General features: G+C 33.9%; 4 protein-coding genes across 7 annotated transcripts in view; 3 read left to right on the forward strand and 1 right to left on the reverse strand.

Moving 5' to 3' along the window:
* The window catches only part of LOC126915825 (proton channel OtopLc-like), a 23849-nt gene extending 16424 nt beyond the window's left edge, over nucleotides 1-7425 (forward strand). Inside the window, exons 4-10 of the mRNA XM_050720892.1 lie at nucleotides 85-199; nucleotides 3495-3720; nucleotides 4342-4499; nucleotides 5473-5689; nucleotides 5824-5986; nucleotides 6107-6973; nucleotides 7312-7425. Coding sequence (XP_050576849.1) covers nucleotides 85-199; nucleotides 3495-3720; nucleotides 4342-4499; nucleotides 5473-5689; nucleotides 5824-5986; nucleotides 6107-6941 — 1714 coding nt within the window. The 3' untranslated portion in view covers nucleotides 6942-6973; nucleotides 7312-7425. The remainder of the gene's footprint in view (nucleotides 1-84; nucleotides 200-3494; nucleotides 3721-4341; nucleotides 4500-5472; nucleotides 5690-5823; nucleotides 5987-6106; nucleotides 6974-7311) is intronic.
* LOC126915365 (uncharacterized) lies at nucleotides 7087-9151 on the forward strand. Its single transcript, XM_050719968.1, has 2 exons — nucleotides 7087-7091; nucleotides 7312-9151. The coding sequence occupies exons 1-2, from the start codon at nucleotides 7087-7089 to the stop codon at nucleotides 7865-7867; spliced, it is 561 nt and encodes a 186-aa protein (XP_050575925.1). The 3' UTR covers nucleotides 7868-9151.
* Nucleotides 8651-26928, reverse strand: LOC126915843 (putative protein FAM10A4). The gene is made up of 5 exons (XM_050720951.1): nucleotides 26693-26928; nucleotides 26126-26416; nucleotides 25574-25986; nucleotides 10537-10752; nucleotides 8651-10208 (listed from the first exon to the last, which is right to left on the reverse strand). Exons 2-5 carry the CDS (start codon nucleotides 26406-26408, stop codon nucleotides 9981-9983), a joined length of 1140 nt encoding a protein of 379 aa, XP_050576908.1. The 5' UTR covers nucleotides 26409-26416; nucleotides 26693-26928; the 3' UTR covers nucleotides 8651-9980.
* LOC126915826 (translation initiation factor IF-2) lies at nucleotides 14790-25286 on the forward strand. 4 transcript variants are annotated; one of them, XM_050720896.1, is made up of 11 exons: nucleotides 14795-15032; nucleotides 20365-20451; nucleotides 20518-20603; nucleotides 20694-20850; nucleotides 21208-21840; nucleotides 21895-22368; nucleotides 22513-22629; nucleotides 22815-23044; nucleotides 23123-23314; nucleotides 23380-23643; nucleotides 23746-25286. In XM_050720896.1, the coding sequence occupies exons 1-11, from the start codon at nucleotides 14960-14962 to the stop codon at nucleotides 24124-24126; spliced, it is 2694 nt and encodes an 897-aa protein (XP_050576853.1). In that variant the 5' UTR covers nucleotides 14795-14959; the 3' UTR covers nucleotides 24127-25286. The 4 variants fall into 4 exon arrangements, with proteins under 4 accessions (XP_050576851.1, XP_050576853.1, XP_050576850.1 ...); XM_050720894.1 differs by having other exon boundaries at nucleotides 14790-15032; nucleotides 20694-20835; nucleotides 21208-22368; XM_050720893.1 differs by having other exon boundaries at nucleotides 14800-15032; nucleotides 21208-22368.
* Nucleotides 26929-27170: the final 242 nt, after the last annotated feature.

A 27170-nucleotide genomic window follows, 5' to 3' on the forward strand; every position in this document is an offset into this window, starting at 1 on the left:
TGAATGGAGTTCATGTTTATGGTGAAAAATGACGAGGTGAAGATCTCGCAGTCGACGGTTCGGTTTTTATGGTGATTGTTACAGTTCTCAACTATGGATCATTCTCTCGAACGTTTACGGCCAGCTTGTCGTGGTGCTGATGATCGCTCTGTGCTTGGCCGAGGTCATGGACACTCCTGTTCCTTTGCTCAGTTTGCAGGTATGCAGAGAGATTTTTTAATTTCAAACGGATTCGTTAGATTTGAACCTTGTTCTACTTTTTGGATCACTCTCGATCTAATTATGTTTCTTAGTGTTACAAAATTTCAAGTTTAAAGAAAGTATGGGAGAATCTCTGCTCGTATATATTGTTCCAATTTTATCCATTTATCTAAACGCAGATAACCATTAATGCAGATAATTTACGATCATAAAAGTTGGAAAATTTAGCACTTATCCTAAACGTCAAAGAGTAACAGATGTTGAAGGCGTTCGAGCCATAAAATACGAATATTATACCAAGGGACAAATTGCGAAGTGAATATGTGAAATAAACATACCACGTTCGGTAGTATTTCATTTAGCTACCGAGAAACATGTGCAGCATTGGATTATCATTTTAGTGTTGCTGTTGCATCCAGAATGTAGAGTCTCTAGTTTTTACCTGAGCTCTTCCGCGTATATGTTCGTTCTCATAACGTCGTTAGACATAAAACTTAGTGAACTTTCTTTTGTGCTTTGTGGATTTTATGATCGTTCCGTAAGATTTTTTGAAATTTCCAGGTTAGATAACGGTACGATAACGCTAAATATGGGATAATTCCGGTGAACTGTTCATCCTAGATCGCGTTTCTTTCTTAATACGCTATAAACGCAAACGTTTATAGGTTTTACGATAGTTAAGTCAATTACTGCGTCTTTATAGCTATGAAACACGTACCCATGTGATTTTTCATTTGAATCGTTAGAGGTTTAAATAACAGAATGGTTTTGCAGTTGCACATGTGTGAATTAATATTTATAGAGGAAATGGAAGAATACATAGTGACATTTCATATCGCGTTAAATCTCTATTAAAGTAACAGGGTTTCGATTTCAAATTTTGATAAGTTCCATGGTCCTAGGATATCAGGATGATTTGTGACATGGCCCTTTGATTCCATCGAAGATGGAAAGATAAATATCGAAATTTTATTTTGTATTAAATTTTTATCAAAGTAGTACGGTTGTAATTTCAAATTTTGCCAAGACCAATTTCTTCAATGCTTCTACAACATTAAAATGGTCTGTGTTATATATGTTTTCATCCAAAAATAGTTTCACAATCCCAGAATGATGATAAGTGTATCATGTACTCAGCCTGTTTTCATAATGCTGTTGAAATTAATCTGCAGATTTGTAGACTATGGACTTGTATAATCGTGTACAAATATGAGGCGGATCTTACGACTCGAGATGATCTGTGATATGACCCTTCGATTTACTTGTTCTTACAACATGAGTCTGCAGCTTCAGGGTGATCCATGGCAATATATCCTGTATTCGATGTGATTCTGTGACCTCTGAGTGGTTTGTGGCTTAGTCCCACTTCCTCAGCGTAATTGCAAATAATTTCCCACGTTCTCATATTAGGCTAACATTTGATCCCTTGATTATTTAGTACTATCATATAGGTACATGTATATGTAACAAAATTGTCTTGCCTTTACATTTAAATTTATTTGAAAGTAAATATCTTCGTATGAAAAATCTTACTATATACATACCTCTACTGATAAACGATATCCCATACTTGTAATTTGTTTCTCTGTACAAAGTAATGAGATTTACTCCTCATATTGAAATACGTAATAATAATTTTTCTTCTATAATTTTGTGATTCGTATAATTATGAATTACGTCGTGTGAAATATATTTAAAGATAGATTTAATTTTTAGTTTTAATTCGACATAGTTATAGATATACTATAAAACAATTCCAATGAAACAGAATTTAAAAGAATTATAGCCATTGTATGTTAAATTCATTACTCTTGCAGTAATTAAAGTAAAGATGTAATAAATATAGGAAAGTAATAATCATAGAATTAATCACTACAGCATGCCCCTGTCTTTCCCGGTCATACATTGTTAGTATATTCTATGGATTAAGACAAGAAAAAAATGTCATATAAACATATAAAAAGTACTTCTACAATTTCAATTACAACTCCATTTCAAAATGTTTATTATTCCTGTCAACACAAGATTGGCTGCGGCAACAAATAGAATTTATTGCTTTCTGAACTTCTCGTTTATTACTCTTTGAGGTCGAAGTCGTAGAAGTGTTGTGTCTAATTTGACCTATTCATATCTAGTACTGTAGTAACGTACGTTTGTTACTTATTTCGATTATTGATTTTTTTTTTGTTACAACTCATTAACAATACCTGCATTAGCATATGTTTATATCATATTTCTTTTATATCTTGACTTATAGAATATACCGATAACGTATGGCCGGAACAGACTGGAACATCCTGCATGTACTTATATACGTATATTCATATTAAAAAATCATTGTATCTCAAGGACTATTATATGATCATGGATATAATTATATCGACAAATAAAATGCACTATCGTAATTCGTAAGGAAGCATCATGAATTTATCGAGAACGGAAACATGAATTACTGTCACCATTTTTGTCATTTCTGTCCATTTCAAACGGCATTCATAATTAATTTCACCAATTGTATTATGCTCTCTTGACTAAATTATGAATCAGTTTGACTTGAAACACTGTGTTATTACGGTAACCGTCATTTGAAACATTGGAGTTACGATTTCCAAGCTGCTTATGACACAAACCGTATTTCAGCGCACGATGAATTCATGAAGTCATGTATTTCTTTAGTCTTACAGTCTTTGAATTACGATGAATCGAGGACCGTATTCTATCTTCCTATCTGTCTTTCGTATTCCTGTACGTTCCTTGTTCTTTTCTTTATAGTATAGTTCATAACGATAATTAAGTCTTTTAGTTAAAGAAATATTGACGAAGAAGATGAATCATAATGGTATTCATGAGTGGAACATTGAAATTGATGACAATTGAAATATTTTAGAAATTAACGTGTAAAATATACTATAAGCTTATATACTTCAAGCTTATTAATAAAAGAAAGATATAAATAGATTTCAGGGCCAATATGTGTTTTAATCAAGATACAATTAATGATATATGGTCTTTTAAGTGATAACTCGTGTTGTTGTTATCTCATTTATAATTACTCTAGATTGTTAACTTTCAACTCATTAATAGAATCTACTTTCAGAGTTCTTTCATATTAATCAATTCCTGTATTATTTAAGAAAAGGGAATTCTTCAGATATCGAAAAATTCTTTTCCAAATTTATATCATTCTCTCCCCAAACTTTTCCATTTATTCATGTAGAATGTACATTGTGTAAAAATGTATATTTTCCAAGATTTTGGTATAATTTTGTTTATTTTACCACTTGAACTTGCAGGGCGTATTCCTGATGTACTTGTACGTAGGAAGCATAGCAGTGATCATCAGCATCTATATTTGGGTATTGATAGACAGCTGCGGGAGTCTCGGTACCGGTGCAACCGGTATGGACGATGCGGAACTCGGTGGTGCGTCTTTAACCAGGTTTGGATCATTGAAACGTGCTCACATCTCGCGATCTAGAACAGCACCGACGAGTTTCTACATTCGGGTTGGAGCGCTCCGTGAGTGTTTTTGGCCACTTCAATGCCCATCAACATCTTGCCTTATCGATCAACTATTTACTACTTTAATGCAACATTTAGTACGAAACATTATATTGAAACATTAGATAGAATTTTGCAGCAACTGATGGTATTTAGTTGTCATTTGGAGTAGAGAAGTCAGAGTTGTAAAATTGAACTTCGATGAAAGTATATCATAAAAGTCAGTCTTCTATGTATTTAGTTTTGAACTTCTTCGCAGATGAGTCTCTCAAATATCGAGTAATCGTATGCTAAAGGCGTATAAGTACATCTTATAACTTAAAATCATTTTTATTTCCAGTTATACGTATTGCGTCACAATTAATTATTTAAAGTAATAAAACGTTCATGCGTATTTTACTTTATTTTTCCATGTTTATAAAAACGATCTATCGATAGATTATATATCCATAAAACTATTTATTAATAATCTAACATCTACAAAGGTATTTATTCGCTGAGAGCTTTCGATTTTAAAGGAACCATAGCAAAAGAGTTAATTCATGTCAGGAGTGTGATTCGATATTATAAGGCAATGTTGATTTTATACGAAAAAAGATTAAGGGAAGATAGCATTGAAAAATGAACACGTTTAAACAGTTTTCGGTTTGGCGACTCTCGTCTTCAACGGTTTAGAGATGGCGATGCATTCCATGATGCAAGGGGCGGAATGCTTGAGCGACGTTGTCTTTGTACATCCGGTGCTTCATGGGCTATTTACGTTTCTGCAGATGCACTTTCTCTTCGTAAACTCGCAGGTGAGCAGATCTTAATTGATGTTTGTGTAGAATCAATTGGATCGAGGCTATCGAAAGCGAAATCTTAAGATTAATTGAGGTGATACTTCTAATTTTTCGTTTTAGTTGCTCATCCTTCTGATATGTGTTACTTTCATTTTGCTGTTTGATTTGAAGGTATAAAACGTAAATGATATATCAATCTACATATACGATAATTATTGTTGATAAGCCATTTTTAATTAGATGAATTAACTCGAGATAAATATTTTCACTAGAAATAAATTTTCCACGGTGATTTACATATTTCTTTAATACGATGCCTGCCAACGTGATGATCATCGGTGACTCACGTTACTAAATTTTTTAGAGTTTTCGTAGACTAAACAACTTTTAACGATGTGCATACACATCCTATATATATGACTTGGATAACATTGTTAGAGAAAGTGTGTAAATACAATATAATATTTTGCATAAATTAAATGTTGTGATGTTGTATATTTCAATGTATGGCGACTCTCACGATAAAATACATAAAATTCGTGTGGCAGTCAATCGCTCCTTTGATTTGTATCATATTTCTTTAATGACATAAGATATTCGTTTGTATAATATTTATTTCTTCTTTCGTTTCTTTAAAAGCAGAGTAACAAATGTATCAAATGCACGTATTCCAGTAATAACTAATCAAGTAAATTATAACTCTCTAATTTAAGAACTGAGCTATGGAAAGTTGAATTATAAAAAAGGAACGCAATTTTACTAAATTTTTTATAGGTTCACTTTCTTCTTGAAAATCCAATAACGTTCTCTTTTACGATATTTGAAGATATAATTTCTAAAAATTATCAGCGATTATTAACAAGATACGTAGCTATTCGTAATTGACCCAAATGTTTTTAATTCTTTGAATCTTTCCTATCACGGTGCAAAATAAACCAGTGAAAGTAGGATTAACAAGCTGATGGAATTGACTGTATTTTGTTTATAGGTTCTTGTGGAGAGATTCGGTTTAGCAGCGAGGTTTGGATTTATACATCTAACTGCCACGAATATTGCTGTCTGGGTTCGTCTAGTGATTTGGGATTCTGCTCAAGAATGGACATATTTTGTCCATTTAGCTCAACGAGGTCTCCACAATTCTGCCTCTCCGTTGAATCTTCGAGGATTTCCGGAGTCTTTGACAAGGCATTCTCGAGATCTGATAAGTATGTTTTACGTAATGAACATTATTTCAATGTGAAAATAAATATTATAAATGTGCATGTAAAAAATTATATGAATTTATAAAATGTACGATATAAAAGTATGTTTTTTTGATTTTTTATTTCATCTTTTTCAGATCATTCTCCAATAGAAAAGCAAGTTTTCCAACCATATCAACCTATCTCGAACGAACAAATCTCCCAAGTGATTGCATTACAAGAATGTTTGAATACAAACACTCTCGGACAATTATGGACATCGAGCATGCCATTTTTATATCCGTTTATTGTGCAATTCAGGTATATTTTATATCGCTGATCCATTTATAATTCAAGACCATAATACCCTAAAATCTATATCTAAACAAAATCTACATCTTGGGTGATCTGAATTTCATATTCTTTCCAATTTGATTTCAGTTTGATTGCTGCTGCAGTAACTTTTGTAATGGGTCAGAACGTGGGTCGAAATCGGTTGTCACACAAGCAGAAGTTCCACGGTAGTAAAGATCTGACGAGTCATACCAAAGTCGGTTGCGATGGCTCCAGCAAAGGTTTATTCCTAGGAATACTATGTATGGTAGCTGGCATAGTAGTTATACTGATATTTCTGGTCGTAAGAGAAGACGAACATTTTCCTTCGTCGACTTTATCCTGGTTAACTTGTGGCACACTAACCAGCATTTTAATATTGAGTACCTTAATGACAGCCAGTGGACTTGTTCAAGTTCGTCAGATGTCCATAGTGTCAAGGGCACCAGCCATTTTAGATAATTTATTATCAAACGTGGCTCTTTTCGGAGTTCAATTATACTCCATTTTCACGATCGTTGTTTCTGCCTGCTCCTTGGCTCTTCTAGAGGACGAAAGCGACGAAACACAAGGAAGACACATCATGTTACTCACAGCATCGATTCTACAACTGATCCAATGTTTCGCTCAAAGTACACTGATCGCCGAAGCATCGAAGAGATCTTGCATAGCTCGTTTTCAAATAATAGCGAAACCAGCCAGGCAAGTGATCACTTTCCTGCTGTTCAGTAATTCCGTTTTGTGGGCCTTTGATACTGTGATCACACAAAATTGGATCTCGCAAGAACTGCAGCTGAGATTCTTCGGGGTTCTCGCCTGGGGCGTTATATCCAGGATTGGATTGCCCCTATTGATCTTTTATCGGTTTCATAGCTGCGTACTGCTACTGGAAGCGTGGAATAAATGCTATAGAATGCCAAGGGGAGAACATCCGCTCAACTGACGACACAGACCGCTACATCCATGTTCCTCTAGGTGTGTTGTTAATTATTATTTTAACTAATTACAAATAAATACGTTCAAAACTAAAAATTTTAGTTATATTGGATCTTGCAATATATTTATTTTTATATATAAGAAATTTTTTTATGATGTAAACACGATGTTTGTATTTGGACATTGATCTTAATTTTGAAATATCCTGTATATTTATCATAAAACTGCGCAATAACTTAAAGTATCTATATAAATGCAGCAGAAATTATTTGATTTCATATATTGAAGTCTAATCTTCTTTTATATCCTTCTTCTACCAAAGGGTATTCATTACAAAGTTTTTCCTCATAAAAAGGGGTAAATAACTTTTTTCACAGATTGCAATGGAGATCGCGTCGCTCTTATTGCCGCAGAAAGGTAACTATCAACCTGCAGCAGGACAACGAATGGTCCTCTACGATCCAGAGAAGCCCAAAGAAATTAATCTGCCCTAATTCGTGGATGACGAATTCAGTGAGTTTCGTTCCTTTCGTCGACAATCGGCTCTACTTCGATCCAAACTCTTTGTTCTGCATCGCGTCACCAGCCGTGGATATTCAATGTTCGGCCCACGTTATACGATCGTCCAGGCAAATGCGTCATCACCATCATCATCATCCTCATCGTCGACACCATCATCATCATCACAGAAAGCATCGACGCGTGGTCAGCGATCCGGGTACAAGAGATTGGAATGCCGATAACCAAGATGTAAAACGACATCGTCGAATGTTCAGCTACGATACGGGTATTACTGGACTTAGATTAATCGAGGAGGGCGAGACAGCCGATACCGACAAGGAAGTTCCATCCCCTGACGAGACGAAAACGTCGACTTTCAGGAAAGTGCCATGGCATCCTAACTTGCACATGCTCAAAATTAGAAGAACCTAGCACGATAAAATGACGCAAACCTGGATCGTTAGAATGATACGAAAGGAGCAAGAGTTTTATCGAAAATATCGTATAAGTTGATCGATCGTCTCGTTGTCTTTTTTTTTTTTTTATTTTTATCCTTGTTTCTCGAAGGATTGTTACGATGAGGCATTATTTATCTTATTGTAGGGAGTCGGACTTTTAGCATCTTCAAGATTACAATTTTTATTTCCCTCATTACAAGTGTAAATGTTTAGATAGCTTACTTATATACTTTTTAGTCTTTAACTTTACGAAATTATTGCATTTGGTAGACTTGTGAATATAGAAATATAACTTCTATTAAATAAATAGAATATTTTTTTTTATATATCTGATATACATATATGTTACTAGCCAAAATGATGAGGAAAATTATTTGACCTTGGAGATGTTGGAAAAAAATTACTTCCTAGTATAATTGTACGTGTATCAAAGCGAGTTAATTATCTCTAATCAATTATTCCTAAGAGTGCAGTACCTTTTCATTTTACGTGCAATATTATCGTTTATAAGAATTTACGCGTAGGAAATTATTTATTGTGCAAGTCATGCGAATAGTGCGTTACTATTAGCCATTGAGATTGCGTTACCCTTCCTTTTAAATCGTTAGATACGAAGACACAACGATGTAGCTCTCTTCTTGTTTTCTTAGCTCTCTTTCTTTTTAAAACAAAGTATATGTGATTATCGTTAATCTGAACAATATTTTTGTACATATTTATTTGTCAATTTTTCTGTGGCAAATAAGAATTGTTGATATTTACACAGAACTGTATGATGTATTTATTAAACTCGCGGTACATCGTATAGCAGCTTATATTTCAACAAAAATACACATTCGAAGCGGTATATTGTTTGTTGACTGCTCAACTCACACTGTTGGTTCAATATTTATCAGATCATAATTGAAAAAAGAATCTTTCTGATTAATAAGTAAAAGAATATCCTTTAAAAATTAATGGAATTCTTAATATGTACGATATATAGACGAATTTGTATAACAAATTAATCAAGTTCGTCTAAAACTTCAGCTCTTAGGAAAACTCTTCTGAATCACACAGAGTAATTGCGAGTGCCTAGTTTTATATCATACTGCTTCACGATATTTGGTTTGCCAAAAATCATCCTTTCTTTCTTCCTTTGTCTCTCTCTTCGTAGGTATATACAACACATACATTCAATTTAGATCTGCTGTACTTTTCAAGGACTAGCGGAGATCTAACATTATTTTTCACATTAACTTGATGCATATAATATTTAGCTTTGAAAAAAGGAATCCATTGATTTTATAACACATTATGATTATATCATATGAAATCGTATTCGTTCCGTATCGAGTCAAGCATCAGCTGTTTATCGAGCAAAGTGAACAAAATGACTATTATATACGTAAAATACTAAACATAGATAATAATGTAAATTAAATCTAGAGTTAAGTGATAGCACACGTTGACATATTTCGTTGATGTGTGAACAAACATTTTATAACATAAGTAGACAATTAGCTTAAACGTATAAAATATTAAACTTGAAAAAATGAGAAAGCTATACGTATACGTTTAATAGAAATGAATTCTAGTATCACTCGTTACTCTAGAATGCATTTCCATATAATGAACAACTAAAGATTAAGGAGTATTTAAGAAAGAAGCATTAAAAGGCATAAAGTAATTCCTTCTCCATTGCAAATTTAAAATCAATCAAACAAGTTTGAAATCAGAATGGTAAAATCGTTCGGCAGACTAATATAATATAGAATATATGCTATTCGATTATTATTTAGAAGTTCAGTTGGACGTTTACAGAATAACAAATGTCGATATATCCCATATTTAGAATACAATTCTAACTTTAAGCTATATTATATAGGATTTTTATAATTATGCTTCTTTCTCAAGTTTATCGAGAAACGAATAAATCTTCTTTATGGCAACAAAGATATATCTTTTTACAATCCAGCTCACGGTTAATTTGTTAGTATTCGTTTAATAAGACACCATATAATGGTCGCTTTAGGTTAATTATTCAGAGCCTTGTAAATCATCTGAAGGTAAATTGAGAAAGAATTTCGAGAACAAGCACACCAGCTTTAATCAAGGCCAACGTCGTCCTGTGGTTTCGGTTTTGGAGTACCAGCTCCTGGGAACCCGTGCATACCACCCATCATACCAGAAAAACCACCTGGGATATTACCAGCTCCGCCAAATTTCGAAGCCACCTTATTAATAAACGCCATGATCTTCGGATTGCTTTGGTACTTCAAAATATTTGTTGGGTTTGTAGAAATTTCTTTGAAGGCCTCAGCGATTTCAGGATCCTGCAAAAGAAAAATTAATATTAGTTAGAAAATTAATCGAGAGATTAATTCAAAAATTTGCTGAAAAATTAATTGAAGAATTAATTGAAAAATTTAGTGAAGAGTTAATACCAATATCAGAATAGGTTTCGTTCTGACATGAAAATGATAATCCACGCTATAAGAACTCCAAAAATTACCAGAAAAAATGATATTAGTGCAGTGATGTCACAAGTTTTATATATTTTAATTTAATTATATAATTTAACTTCTACATAACCAAGTGATACAGAAGTTTATTTTAACGCATAAACAATATTGTCGAATGGATTGATTAGTAGATATTTACCTGGAAAGCTTGGAGAACATCTGGATCATTTAAAAATTTATAAAAGTCTCCCATTCCAGGATTATCTCCGGGATGATCAGTTTGGGAAGTACGAGTGTTGTCTTCATAAGCTTTTGCAGTTTCTCGAGCTTTCCTTAATCTTTCTTGTCTCTCACGCTCTAACTTTTCTTGTATCTTGCGTTCCTTCTTTCTCTTATGTTCCTCGATCTTCCGAGCCTATAAAGGAAAATTTGATATAAAATACACTGGTTTATCGCAGAATATAATAGACAAAATAATATAATAAATACAGTAAGTAAAAATAATAGAAAGAATCTTTATTTTTAATGTCTAATTTAGATTTATATATTTTGAATATTATTTTAATTAAAATATATAAAAGAACGAATTTTTGTACAATGTTTGCGATCTAACACAAAGTACTCTAATCATTATGTTCCGTGAAAGGAATAACTCAGGGATCTGTCCAGGTTCAGGAACCTATCCAAATACTAAATCATAATGACGTGAAACACGTCTGTCCAAGCCGTATTGTGACCTCATACGATTACGAGCTTATTATAGATCGTGTACCGGCCAATTTGGCCAGTAAACTTCGTTTCTCAAATCGATACTTTTCCCGTTCTCGTTATACTTCCCTCTTTTACACTTCATACATACTCGACAGCTTTCCATTTGTAATTCAGTTTTACACTTCAGCTCCTATCCTTGGCAAGGATCAGTTAGCGTTTCGAATAGACCATGAAAATTTTGTGTGCACTAAACTATGTCCCATCGTTGCTACAATGATGAAATCTACGCTCGTACCTAAACATTCCAGCGTTTTGGCGTCAATGAAAAGAATTTTACATTGTCTCACGTACTACGCAAAATCATAACGAATAATGAAACATTGAAATCTCTGTTTCAATATTGAAGGAATATTTATAATAGAGGAACTATATCAAATCAGAGTGTTTTATCGTAGTTTATTTAAATATCAATGAATAATAGGTAGAAATATTCAATGTTATAATAGAAATTATCCATCGCATAGAAGCGCAACATCTATATTTTAATATTGAAGTTCGGCCGTAACGAGCCATTTATAATACAAAGATAAGAAGAAAGGACAACAACGATTTATAATTAGATGGATGCAAAAGTGCTGTCAGTTTCTACGTTATTTATCAATAGCATTGTTTCTTAACTACATCGTGATAGACTTAAATAGAAACTAGTTCTATATAATAACTACGAATGTCTTATTTCAACAATAAATAAATAAAATGACTCTTTGTCATGACAATAATAATTAAGGCGGGAAGATATTCATGACTGAAGTTCATATAAAGAATCGTTGAATTAAATAGACGACACATAGACATAAGGAAATAAATGGAGATATTAAAAACACTTGTTATATTTTTATTGCCTAAACTGACAGAACTTTTGAACAATACTATAAGATCGATAACCTGATAGAACAATGTTATAGATAAGAGAAGATAAAGAGATAAGAAGAAGAAAGGATAAAGGAGAGAGCACGGGAGATAGCGAGCAAACGCGAGAACTTTTGCACGAGGGAAGCACCACCTTATACGGCGGCGACCCGGGCTTCTAAATATAAAGGCGCCCGTCGTTTCGATGCTTCTCTCTGTCCGAACGAGCACGCATTTCGCTGCGAATCTCTTCTCTTTGCTACACGCGCCGTAGCCACGCTCTCTCGTTGGGACCGTCGATAACAGACGTCTGGAATTCCTCTAATATTACGTCGCACAAAAGTTTGTCTCCTTTCCGCCTTTCGTGTTCTCGTATTCACGGTTCTTTAATTTCAGAACGAAGCGTTTCGTTGGAAGCTTGCTTCCCACTTTATGTGAAATTTTATTCTAGTGATTTCGAAGTAGTACAGAGTATTTTAGTAATTGAAAAATTAGTGGAGATGGCGCCTTTGAGTTCTTGTTAATAGAACGGGTCCTTAAAGTTTTGTCCTGATCTGACTTTTGCTATTATAATTGGAGGATTTAGTAAATTTTTATATATCATGCTGTATTATATCTGTTTAAAATACTTTTGAACATCCTTTAGGAATTTAGGTTCAGGCAATTAAAATTATCTTCGTACTTTGTATTAATCTGTTTGTCGAAGCCAGGCAGATGTAAAATGTTATTTGGTATGTGAAACGTATTGAATTTTGAGAATTGACTATCTTTTATGTGTTTACGATGCTTTCGATATAATCTTTTATATTCTATTTATTGCATATTATTTATTATACATTATATATATTAATCATATATATTGGGAATTTTTTATAAAATTTCGAGCTTCAGTGTTTGTATATTGTATAAAATTCCAAGTTTTATAAGGAACTATATACAAGTAACTATATATATATAACTATAACAATATACAAGCACTGATACCTGCTAATGTTATACAGAACTTGCAAATGCTACGATGTAGCATATATACTACTGAGAATTATTACATTTGCATCCTGAATATTTCAAGAGGAGAGTTTATTTGATGTAACGCTATTTTCATTGACAATAAAAACCTATAATAAGTTACGTAGCACATTATCAAATATAACAATGTATTGGATATAATTTTTTCAATGAGAATGAAATTATACTTCGATTTTCCTGCCTTCAACAACATAAAGAAGTTGAAAATGGAAAATTAAACAATCGAATTATTCCAAATTCCTATATACTAAATAGGAATCACAGAGGCTTATTTTCTAAAGACTCGAAGTATTACAATTTCGGTACTATTTGATTAAGATATTCGATTTATTTTGACTAGCAAAACCAACACACATTCCTCGAGATCAAAGATGTACTACTTTCATCAACATCTAACTTTCTGCCGATTTCCATGACGACCTTGTCCCCATATCACGCATGTATTTTAGGAATTCTACGACTGCGGCGCATATAATTGGCTCGTATTAAGTAACTACACAACTTTGATCTTCGATAAAGCTTCGTAATTTTTATTGCGAAGACAAAGAAAATATATCTGCGAGAGATTATCGTGATTATTTATAAACCTCTATCTTTATACTCGTCATGAATTTCCGTCATCGACCTTCCTTCATCTGACCTACCAAATTCTGGGGGTAACATACTGTGACCATCGATGAGAAAATATAGCAACAGAAAAATGGTCGATGACAGACTTTCGTCATATATTAAAAAAAAAAAAACGCAGGAAGAGGAGGAAGAAAAGATCGACGAAGACGACGACGATGGAAACGAGGTTGAGGATGACGTGATAGTTAGGTCGAAACGTGTGCAGGATCTTCGTGCACGGTCGCTAGTCAATGTCTTAGCGGTCTGTCGGCCAGGTAGACCCTGCAAACCCGAGAAAACCGGGCCGCCAAGAGGTATTTTTAAAACTGCCACTCTACGACCAGTATCTACGGATTGTACGAGATAATGATTCGGTGAATCAGTGGTGGTCGTGCTCAGGCATCTTCTGCATACTTCAGGAAAAACCAAATTGTCGTTTTGTAGACTATTGCTAGCCTCGAATAAAAGCAACGCTTCATTGGACTCGTTTAAAAGCCGTACTTTTTGGTTAAATCTCGTAATTATAGAAGTTTCTATGAGTTGCTTTAACCAATCTATTGATTTGAGTAAAGAGAACGAACCTGGTAAATTGTCAAAAGAGCTCAATTCAAGTTTAATCTTTCATTAAAATCCTAGTATAGTATCTTCTATTCAAACCTATCATCCTCTCTATCAACACGTTACGAAATCAACAACATCAACATTAAAGATTTCGATTTCCTTCGCTCAGATTCATTTCTTTTTCTCTCCTAACGGTTTCGAAACAAACATGTTTACTCCATCAAATATCGAGTAATTATTTATAGAGTATATCTGTATGTACTCTAGATCTTCTCTGCAACATAGAATCATTCACTTCCATTTATATGCATCACGTCGTAATTAATTATACAGAGTCTAAGTAATAATCCACATCTTCACACGCATATCCTTTCTCTATAAATAATATATATATATTAAAAGTGTCTCCAATTTCTAGAACACTTAGAGAAAGTGTGAAGAAACATTCTTCCTTTCTTCGGACATACTAAGATCTTCTCGATTGGAATTTAATTGTATTTAATTTGACGCTAATCCACCCAATAAACGATAAGGAATTTAACATGCAATTCTTCTCGCCAGCAAATACCAAAAACAATAGGTATTCGAAAATTACGCGAATGGAATCTCGCGATCAGGCGGGAAAAAACGAGAAAATGATGGCTCGCGTGGTCCCGGCTGTGGGGTGAGAAGTAGAGGGGCGACTTCGGGGTTTGGCGGTAGTGACAATGCCAGTTCCTCGCGGGCAAGTTGGAGTCGAAGGCGACTATCGAGTGAGACGAGCTGCCAGCCCTGGCTCATCGTGTAGTGCCTAGTGAAACGAGATGACGGGCTCGCGGCTGAGACCCGCGTACTTCGTGGGCCTCTTGCTGGCCCTTCTAGCCGTCGCCTTACAGGGTGAGTAGCCCTCGATCGGGCCCCTTCCCTCCAAGGATGCTTCTCTTCCCCCGTTCGCTTTGTATCATCATTCTTCTCTTTCGATTCTTCCGTGAACGCTTCATTTGGAGTAATTAATCTCTCGAGTATTTCTGCTACGGTTTATTTTCCAAGATTTTATCGTTCCTTCCGGAAGCGATCTTGTATCATCATCATCATCCATGTTTTCCGATTCTTGTGCAATCGTTTGATTTGAGAAAGTTGATCTTTATATCTGGTACAGTTTATCTTCCAAAGTTTTATCGTTCCTTTAGGAAGAGACTTTGCACCATCCTCATCCCTGTTTTTCAATTTTTCCGCAATCGTTTGATTCAAGGGAGTTCATCTATTTTGAGTGTTTTTGACATAGTTTCTCGTCCAAGTTTTTATTTAGAAAAATTTATATCAGGAAGTGATCAACGTATCTCTGTTTCCGGTTCTAATTTTGTTCTATGTTTTATGACGATTAAATATGATACTCAAAGTTGATGGAACTCTGGAAGTCATTACGAAGTTCTTAACGGTTTTCCAATTTACAAAAGAAATTAAACAAGAACTTTTTAGAAGAGAATTGATTCTTCTCCACATTGTTGCATCGTTTCGTAGAATTTCAAAACCAAGTGTTTGTGCCAAGATTTTCTCTAAAGAGACTACCTCGTTCATCGCATATACACATAATCTCCTTTACGGAATTTTCTCCATCGATTCGTTTCAATTCTAACCGGAAACAGAGTTGCCAAGCAAATCCATGCATCGACATCATCATTTGTTTTCGCGTTATTTTTAACGAGTTGTCACGAGACGCTTTTTTAGAATGTATCTACGCGACGTCGTTTATTCGACGTTTATTCGTCGTTAATTTTATAAACGAAGAGCAACACCTTGCTTTTGCACGAGTATGATTCACGATATTATTAGTGAAGATGATCGTAGACCTGAGAATCTTTTGATTTTATCGTTTCCAATTGTTAGGATTGATCTAGATCATCGATTTTTCAAGCGCGTAGGTGTCAGTGTGGTCAAGTTTCTAGAAGTTTTAGCGGTCGATGATATGGATGACGCGCTGACGAACGTGTGACGATTGATGAAGGTCAATGTTACGTAAAGTCACTGGTCTGCGTCATCGGTTGCCTGGCTTGTCAAGCCTCTTCAGCATCGAGCAAACGTGCGATCGAACCGATGAACCTACGATCCATTGCATCATCGTTGGTTTGTTATGTCGATACCGTTAACGAGCATCTCTTCTCCATTCAACGTCACGTGTTCTTCCTTTCAACGTTTAACTTTATTTCCTTGATACATCGTGACGTCTTACAAACTCCTTCGAATAGTACCGATAGTTCAATAGTGGTTCTTAACGCAATAGAATCATTTTAAAATAATACCGATAATTATTTACATATACGTCATATCAGTAACGATTCTTAATAAAATAGAATCATTTTTTTGAAAATATTATAAAAACATTATAAATATATATCTATATCAAAAAGAATACAAAATGATTGCACTTTGTAAATTGAAGTTGAAGGAACTACGTGCTATTATATTCTCTTTTAATTTCTTAAGTAAACTAAATTTTTCGTTTTCGTTTCAGTGAAGAAATTCAATGAAGAAATGAAAGAAGTTGAAGGAATTACGTGCTATTATATTCTCTTTTAATTTCTTAAATAAACTAAATTTTTCGTTTTCGATGGTTTTCATAGATATAAAAGAATATTTATTTGAAATGTTAGGCATTTAGTGGTCATTATTTATTTCTTTTTCTTTCCGTTCTTTTTTCTTTTTTATGCAATATGAAACGGTTATTGTAGATGTGAAATGCAGTTGAAGAACAACGATAACGGTATTGCGGTCAAATTAACGAAGCGAAATGGGACGACGATCGAGTAAACGATTTTGATCGTGGATTCAAGGATTTGTTATTTTAGGAATCGATGGAAACCGACTGTCAACAACTTGCAAATAATTACATAAGAACAGGCATAAATCCGTGCCAAATTCGCTCTAAATTCTACAAATTTGATCGTGAATTCCGTTTAAAGCGATACCTAAACCTTAACATGTTTGCTGATGGCAATGGACAATGAAGGATAATCAGAATCCGTGTTTACCACTTACGAACAGTTCATAAATTAATATTCGTTAAATATATGGTAAACATATAATATTGAAACTTTTAAAAATTACTATAAATAATAACGTGCATTTATGCCATGACACTTTTAATATTATTAAAGAATATAGTATTATACTAAGGTGCAATTTCTTAAATAAATTATATCTATATCAATCAATATAATAATTGATACAATCTTTCATATTATCTTTAAATAGCAATTTAATTTCTTTATAAAAATCTTTATATGAAAATTTTCTTTCATAGGGAAAGAGTACTTGTAAAAATGATTAGAGTAATATAATAGATCAATGGCAAGTCAAGGAAAAATGAACAATACTCTTTTCAAGTAAATCTAACTTTTATAGCAAAAAGATTAAAGACTATACATGCCACAGTGCACGGAACAAGACTTCAGAATCTATCTTTATCCTTGGTGGCTATGCTTGTGCCAAACGACAGCTGCTTACCTCTACTTCCATTACCCGTATCTTGACATTTTCGAGGATTATTTTGCAACATACGTAATTTCAACATATTATCTTACAGATCGCTAAAGTCTAAAATTAATATTTCGCCTGTAAATTAGCGGTAGCAGCTCTTCACTTATAATTTACTTCTTTGTTTGTTCTCATAATATCCAGTAACAAAACAGTAAATCTAAATCAAAATAAAATCTTGAAATCCGCTATAAAACAAAAACAAATAAAAGGGGAAGAAAAGCTACATAAATAATTTAACGAGTCTCTTAAAGTCAAGTTAAAATTCAATAAATAATTAAGCATCGTTAGAACTTTGTTAAGATTCCCTCCGATTTTGTGGGAGACAAAAGGCTAAAGCGTGCTAAATGATAAGATCTCGTGCCAAGAGTACCAACACGTGTGATGTAATGATGAAAATTTATGAGCAATACATGCTACGTATTTTCTTTTCATCTATAACTATAGAGTAACTAAATTTCACTTTGAAAATTGCATCATCGGCTAAGGAACGGGAAACCTGACTCCATATAAATTCTTCATAGTTATTTCATAGTAAGAAATCGTTGGTTGCTATATAATCATTAATTAGTATATCCAGTATCTCTAGTATACTAGTATATCTTCTGCCGATGTTGCTCTTCAATTTGTTGTTCCAATGCATGGATATCATCATCGACGGTATCAATGAATTTTGTATCGTCGAAGAATCTCGGCTAAAGTATTTGTACTTTTTCGCTGCGAATAACCGATAAAAATACGTTTCGCTCATCCAATATATAAATATTTTCAAGTGTTGCTCGGCTCAAAGCCGCCTACTCGTCGCTAAACTTAGAAACCGGCCTCCCAGGTACTGCCTAGAAAGATGATATCGACATTTTCATCGACCGAGATTTTATATACGGTGGCACATATTATAACACCAAAGCTAGATCCTGGCGTACCATCTTTTCATAGACAAACGTCTGAGAGTATTGACACATTTCATTTGAACTCATCTTCATTATTCATAGGATTTATAGTCTTCAACGTTGAAACACTGTGCTTATTTGTGTCCCTTTTCCTTTCAATAAATTTGGAAATGATTTCACAGCATGTGAAGTACAATTTTAGTCTAATGGATCCTGAGGGTTTGTTGTAATGTTTAGATTGTAGAGTTTCTTCATTTTCCTCTAGTTGCCTTAGATCTAGATGTTCAGTACATAATCAATAATTGTCAATAGTAGTAAAAGTGAATGTATGTGTATATAAAATCTTCCTTCAGTTTGTATATTACGTTTGGACACATAGAAATGTGTCAAATAATCTATAGTAATAAAGGTATTGATAATTAATCCAATTAATTCTTATTATTATACTCTCACAAGGTTACTAACTGGTAACTGATCCCCATATTTCTCAATAATTGTTCTGGTATCAAAATGTCGCAGTTTGGAATATATTCAAGGTGTTAATGCATCTTTAAATTTTCAAGGTACTACCGCTGATTAATTACTTGGTAACTCTCTTCTGCTGTGTTCTTAAAACTTTACTTGGCAGCATTTGCATTCTTCTTTAATTTCTCTTCTGTAAATCTACTTATCCTAATAAATTTCTAAAAACATCATTCTTAATCGAAAACCATTCTTTATCATCATCTTCAGTGTTCCCATTATTGTACATTTCTTTTCATTATCATCTTCTTCTTCTCTTCACAATGACTGTTGGACTATTATTTTCATATGTTGTTTTCAAAAGCCATCTTCTTCTAAAGAACTTGATGTTGAACATTCTAAATATCAAAATATTTGTACTTGTTCAAGTTCAATTTACCAAGCAATAAATCTACTTGGACAAGAAATTACATTCCATAGGATATACCGAAGATATTCTTCTTTTAGTTAAAATCGTTTATCGAAGGTTCTTGATGAGTAAAACTTTCCTGATAAACATGTAAACTACTCTCATATTTTAATATTTGATCCATTAGTGGGTTGCGTCTCAAACTTTGGAAATCTATGATCTTTTACTATTGGACTTTTAATGTCCTTTAGGAACGATACTTATCTTTTCCTAGTTGCTTAGATCACGATCAAGCATGGTTGTTGTTTCGGCACACCTGTCACTGTTCGAGCACGCGTTCAACCCAAACGATGTGTAATGACTCTGACAAGATCTTGCGTCACCTGGGTCAGATATTTTTGGTGGTCGCGTGGCGTTAAACTCTCCTGCTAAGCTCCGTGCTAGGTTATCTAATACTCCGCACCTTCTTTTGGCACCGCGTGTTTAGCATAGTGAGAACTCTCGACGAAAATTCCTGGCACCCAAAGAATCGGCATAGAACCAAGCCAACCGTGAAATCTTTTGTAAAATTCGTACAGAAGAGAAAATACTTCATATAAACATTTCTTGTTATTGTATATACACCTCATATACGTTCATGAATGACCATCAGGATATACCAATGGTTCTTTAGTGTTATTGTATCAATAAAATATTATATTTCAGATACACAATTTGTTCTTTTATAAAAAAAAAAAAAATTGAAGAAAAGAAATTGAAATTCCAATAATTTTAAAATGGAAGCCAAGTGCTTCTTCAAACGTGCAATAAATTCATAATTAACTAATATTCGTAGTAATAATCTTTTTCACTTTTCAACATGAGTACTGCTTCTTCTCTTCTAATAAATACGTAAATTCCTGTAGTAATTTTGAGACTGAACTTATGTTTTCAGGAGTGCAAAGCGAAGAAGAGCTAGAAGTGCCGTCAGAGGATCTGTGTCGACCATATATAGAGAAGGCGTTGAAGGATCTCGGTACAGGTAATGTTAAAATGTCGAGGGATATTCAACTGGAGCACAACGATTTCTAGAATCTTTCGTTTGAAGGATCTTTGGAGCAGACCAGTGCCGAGGCCGGGACCGACGTCGATAAAGAGAGTCAAGAAGATGAAGCAAAACCTGCGAGCGAAGAAGTAAGACAAAGTATCTTTTTCATTCTAAAATCAATAATTATCATTTTAATGTATGAAAATCACGAAAATGTTTTTTGACATTCGCTGTAGGAAGGTAAGCCTTCAAAGGAAGATGTGGCAACAGAAGAAGATAAACAAGAATCGGTAGAAGAAACTGGAGGCGTAGAAAGTGGCGAACAAGGTGTGCAAAGTGCTGAAGCTGGAGAAGAACCTGGAGAAAGTGCCGAAGCAGGTGAAGCAGAAAGAGGTAAATGTTAAAGGATCAGTATTTGCATCAACCTGTTAATCTTCTTCTTACATCTATAAATTCATTTAAGTTAGGTAATTAATATTACACCAAGCTAATACTCAATACTATACTCAATACTGCTCCTTTATGCTTCTTTCGATTCTTATCTAATTATTCTTGCCTTTTTATATAATTTTTCTTATCTTAAATAAACTATTTCAACTTAATAAAATTTCTTACCTTAACAAATTAGATTAAATTCCTGGAGCTTTTGTAGAATCATAAAACAAAGGAAGCTAGAATACTATATCACGTTTCTTCTTTCAAGATTCATTATTATTGCCAAAGTATTAAAAAACATATTATTGCTTCTAGGTGAAAATGAGCAACCAGATGAAAAGTCCGGAGAAGTAGTCAAAGAAACCGAGGAGGATAAGGAGGAATCTGTGGAACAAGCAGAAGACGGTGGTGCAGATTCTGCTCAGGAAGGAACTGAAGAGGATAAGGATGTAAAATCTGGTGAAGAGGAAAAATCGGAGGAGGCAGCACAAGTGGAAAAGTCTGAGGAAGAAGAACCAGCGGATGCTGGAAAATCAGAAGAAGAAGTACAACGGGATGCTGAAATCGATGTAGATGAAGGAAAATCCGAGGAAAAATCGCAGGCTGACGATGGAAAATCCGACGAAGCACAAGCCGAAGGAGAATCGGCTGAAGAAGCGAAAATCGACGAAGAGAAATCCGACGAAGAAGCCAAGACCGAGGAGGTGAAGTCTGACGAAGAGAAAACCGAAGACGACGCGACCGATTCGAAGGCAGAAGAGGCAGAGGAAGCAGTTTCTAAAGAAGAAGGTGAAAAAGACCAAGATAGTAAAACTGAAGAGGAAGGTCAATCAGCGGAGCAACAAGTAAGCGGAGAAGAAGCGAAGGAAGAGAGTAAAGAAGGTGAAGGTGAAAATATAGAAGGCCAAACAGAGGAGGAAGCAAAACAGAGCGAAGAAGCTGGAGAAGGTAAGTCTGAAGAAGAAACCGCAAAATCAGTTGAAAAAGAAACTGTAAAATCAGTGGAAGAAGAAACTGCAAAATCAATGGAAGAAGAAGAAGAAGCGGAGAAGTCGACAGAGAAGGGAGCTGAAGAAGGAGCTAAATCAGCAGAGGAAGAAACTGATAAGCCGAAGTCTCGTGCTAGGAGAGAAGTTGGCGGAAAAGAAGGCGAAGAAGAAGGCGGAGAAGAAGGCGTAGGAGAAGGCGAAGAAGGCGAAGGAGATGGCGAAGGCTCGAAGGAACCAGGAGAAAGCGAAGAAGAACCTACCCCAGAGGAAGACTTGATCCGAGAGATAGTGGTACCGGAGAATTTACGACCGCGTGATCATATTAATCAGCTGTTAAAACTGGATGAAGAAAATGAAGAGAAAGAACGAGCAATAGAGAAACACGCGGATGTTATACTAAAGGAACTGAAGAGGGTTTATGACAACGCCATTCAACCATTGGAGTCTTTGTATAAATATAGAGACTTGAGCAATAGACACTTTGGTGGTAAGCATAATTAAAATAAACAAAATGAGATAGGTCACTATTAATTGATAAAAAGATTATTCCTTAAAATAGTAATATCCAAAAATACTACTAATTCTAAAGTACTAATATTCGATATTTAAATATGTAACATTAACTTTATAGATCCAGAAATATTTTCGAAGCCACTAGTCCTCTTCATGGGTCCGTGGAGCGGTGGGAAATCTTCCATCATAAACTATTTGCTCGATATCGAGTACAGTCAGACATCGTTAAGAACAGGTGCGTAAGTAGCGAGAAAACAAAGAAAGTAGTGAGAATTTGTTGTGCGAGGATGCTTCGACTTACTTTACATTGACGCTTAACTAAGTCGGCCGTGATCACGCCTTCAAATAGTAAAACAATGCTGATGTAAAGATTTAGCGCTAGAAGCATGCTAGGAGCATGAATATACAGATAGTGTTTAGGTGGTTTGAGAGAGTGCTTTGAGGAGCAATGCAAAACGCCAAATGGAAATGACACAGGAGCCGAGCCATCTCCGGCCTACTTCAATATTATTATGCACGGAGAGGAAGAGGAGATCCTCGATGGCACACAGCTAGCCGCCGACTGGACTTTCTCCGGATTACAAAAATTCGGCCAAGGATTGCTCGATCGTCTTAAGGGTTTACGACTTGACAATAAATTGCTAGAAAAAGTAAATATATTCTTTAAATAATTTCATTCTATAAAAATTTGTTATTTCAATGATGTATTTTTTTTACATTAATAATAGGTCAATATCGTCGAGATACCAGGAATTTTAGAAATTCGAAAACAAGTCCAACGTTTGTTCCCATTTAACGATGCGTGTCAATGGTTCATTGACCGCGCAGACATAATATTTCTAGTATACGATCCATCCAAGTTAGACGTTGGGCCAGAAACAGAGGCTATCCTTGATCAATTGAAAGGAAGGGAACATCAGGTAAACTTCGATATTAAAATCTGGACACTATTAACATCAGGATAATGTGAACTTCCACACAACAGACACGCATCATTCTCAACAAAGCTGATCAAGTAAAACCAGAAGAACTGATGAGAGTGCAAGGCGCTCTGATTTGGAATATATCCCCGCTGATGTCCAGCGCTGAGCCACCGATAATGTACTCCACATCATTGTGGTCGTTACCATACGAAGCTGGTGCACCTACCAGGTTATTGTATGCTCAGGAACGTGCATTCCTACGTGACTTACGTACTGCCATCGACAAACGGGTCGAGCATAAGATAGCGAGCGCCAGAAGATTCGCTGTAAGTTATTACGATTGATTTTTCATTAATATGATTTTTCATCTTCTTAATCTGTTGTCTTTGATCGGTGATTAAATATAAAATATTTCTTTATGCTTATAGGTACGAGTGCGCAATCATGCTAAAATGGTAGACTGCTACCTAACCACGTACTACAATCACAAGACATTCTTTGGAAACAAAAAAGAGATCAGTGACAAGATTACCGATAATCCACAAGATTACCATATCTATGAGGGCTTAAGTACTTTGAAGAATATATCACGCTATGACTTGCCTGATCCAGACGTTTATCGAGACTTCTTCCGATTAAATCCTCTTTATGATTTCCCTCTACTAAGCTCTACGTGCACGTACTTCCGTGGATGTCCGATCAATAGACTCGATGTTGCCATTGCTTACGATTTGCCAGAGCTCGTAGGCAAGTACAAGAAATCAGTAGAGCAAGTCATACACGAGTATGAAACAAGTCCTTCTAGTTGAGTGTAATCCTACATTCTCAAACAAAGCTCTTGATGCCACATGAGGTATGAGGTGAGAGCAAATCGTACAAAACAAACAAGAGAATGAGTGAAAGAAAACGGACATTGGTGTAAGTTCATTACTTGAAGCAGTACAGAGAAGTTTCTTTCCTGAAATAACAAAAACTTAGGTTGGATCGCCTTCAGATAAAAGTCCAACTGGATCATATATGAAGAGAAGAGAATGCAAGACCTAAACAGAATTCTCTTGGAACATTATTTTGCGCGATAATATTAAATAGTTCATTCAAGGATGAGAAGACATACTGTGAAGTATGAAAACGTACTGTTGGTTTTGTAGGTAAATAATATGGATACTAATGACACAATAAGGAAAATGATACGGTTGGTTAATGATATGCTTAACATATATTTAAGTGTATTAGTGGATTGGAATGAATTGAAGATTTCAAGAAACCTATGTTTGGAAAATAGGACGAGTGTTACCATTCCAATCTAAGAAAAGAATAGTGTGTTTCCTTTGAATGTGTTCCAATACAGCTTTGATTACACAGTTATGGAAAACATATCACAATAATGGTGGGTCCTATTGTCTAACACACAAATATAGAAGTTGGAAATACAGTGAACTCGCGCGATAGACTTTTTTGGAACTTAGTGTAATGGTTGTGCTAATTGTAGCACAACGCTGTGACACTTTCAGCTATCAGAACAACATACGATAAAAGCAGTTACATATTATAAGTATGTAAAATAAAATAAATAAAAATATTTCCATTAAGAAAGAGATAAGAATGATCTCTTTTTGAAGCTACAAATCGTGTTCTTATTAAAAGTTATAAATATTTATTTAAAAAAAATTAATTAATTACTCGATAATAACTTCCCATGTTGATATATAAACTATATTTCAATGTGAATGAATATATTGTTTGTTTTAGTAAAAAATTTGATTTTTAATGTACCTTGTGTAAATTAAATGCCTCATATAAATCATGAATTGTTTTGCATTGTTATTGTTGTTCACATGTGTGATCGATTTTTTTTAAAGTAAGCAAATTGTTATGTTATTCTATGTAAGTTAAGTATTGAGGTTTAATAGACTTAATTTATGTATTTTTCAAATAGGAATATATAAATTATACTTGTCATTTGTGTAAATGTAATATTCTCAATCCCAAATACAGATTATTTATATATATAATAAATAAGATTTAATAGATAACTAAAAGTATGATATATTAATCCAATATAACAAACAGGATTTAACTGATTTTAGTTACATAAAATAATACTATAAGAAAAATTACAATATGATTAATTGATATTCTTATTAAGCGCGCATGCAATCTTTTCAATAATAAAAAATTTGAAAAATATGCAAAGTGATTGAAATAATAAATTAGATTAAGAGAAAGATAGTAACAATTTAAAAAGAAGATACTTACGTTTGGTGTAACTTCTCGTAGCCACTCATCCGCTTGCTCATCAAAGTCAAATTTACAAGCAAGTCTCAAATCAGTAGCCGCTTCTTCGAATTTTCCAAGCAAGTGATAGGCCCTTCCTCTAAACTTGTGAGCTGCTGCACTATCTGGATTTAGTTCCAAAGCACGATTACAATCACGAATACAGGCATTAGGTTTATTCATTAACATGAAAATTTGTCCACGTTTGGCATAAAGTAACGATGCCTGTGGATTTAATACTATGGCCTCTGTATAAAGTTCTATAGCCTTTTCATAATCTTTTTCTATAAAAGCTGATACAGCTTCAGAACGTTTAGCCTGAGATTCTGCAATTTCTTCTTCTGTTGGTTGCAAAGTAGGATTTCCCATTTTTTGAGGAGTATCTTCATCTGGTTCTAAAATTGTAATTTAGAATTATTAAATATTAATATAAATTCTATTTAAATCCCAAAATTATTAAAGATGCATACAAAAAATCAAGATTAAATAAAAAAATTAATAAAAATTAAGATACAATTTTAGATAAACTTTTACCAATTACTCCACTCATATCAAGATCAATATCACTTTCTTCGCTTTCTGGTTCCGGTTTTGGTTCTGGTTCAGGTTCTTTAGATGCATTTGCATCTTCTGATTTTTTTATTGGTGATTCATTACTTGATTGTTGATTTGTTTTTGGTATCCGTCCTCCAAAAAATTCAATGAACGTTTTTATAAAAGAATATTCTGGTTGATTTAACAAAGAAGGATTTATCATGCATATATTGAAAAATGCTTCCAATTGTGCAAGAAGCTCTGGTTTTAAAGGAACAGACATATTGCTACCTAAAACAACAAATGAAAATAATAAATTATACAAAACGTATTATGCGCACTTATGCTGCATAAATATGAAAGAAAATTCTAGCAAACAAGTAAACACGATATATGTATCAATTATGTATGTCGAATGATTAGTCAATATGGAAAAAATTTATGTGTAATAAAGTTCGATCTTTTAATACATTTTGATTTTTTGATATGTACAATAGACAAAAAATTACAATGTTTGAAATACCGGTAACGGATAGTTTTAATACATATCAGAATTCGCATACTTACCGATAATAATATAGAATTTATGTAAATTTCGACGAAAGGTATGAAATAAATATTTAAGGTTCTGATATTATTGAAAATAATTTGTATTATTCGAGTTCACAAGATATGAAATTAATATTTGGAGCACAACAAAATACACTAGACATACGATCGAAGTAGATACGTACTATTATATATTAACAGAGAGGGAGAAACTAAATTCATCTGATCGTTAGATCTGATACGCAATACTGTACTAGGCAGGGCAGACTACATATATTGATATGTTGGCAAGTTTACAACTGGCATCATTTATGTAAGTAACATCTGATCAGTTAGAATTTCTTACTTTAAATAATAATAGAAAAGTGTGTAATAATATATAAAAAAAAGTCAATAATTTTATGTCCCCTAAAGTAAAATACAACCTCTGGTACAGCCAATTATTTTATTTTTTTCTTCATCAGCATTTGATATAAATTTTTCGTAATATATCTAA

Source organism: Bombus affinis, chromosome 4 (assembly GCF_024516045.1).
Source record: "Bombus affinis isolate iyBomAffi1 chromosome 4, iyBomAffi1.2, whole genome shotgun sequence".
Classification (NCBI taxonomy): Eukaryota; Metazoa; Arthropoda; class Insecta; order Hymenoptera; family Apidae; genus Bombus; species Bombus affinis.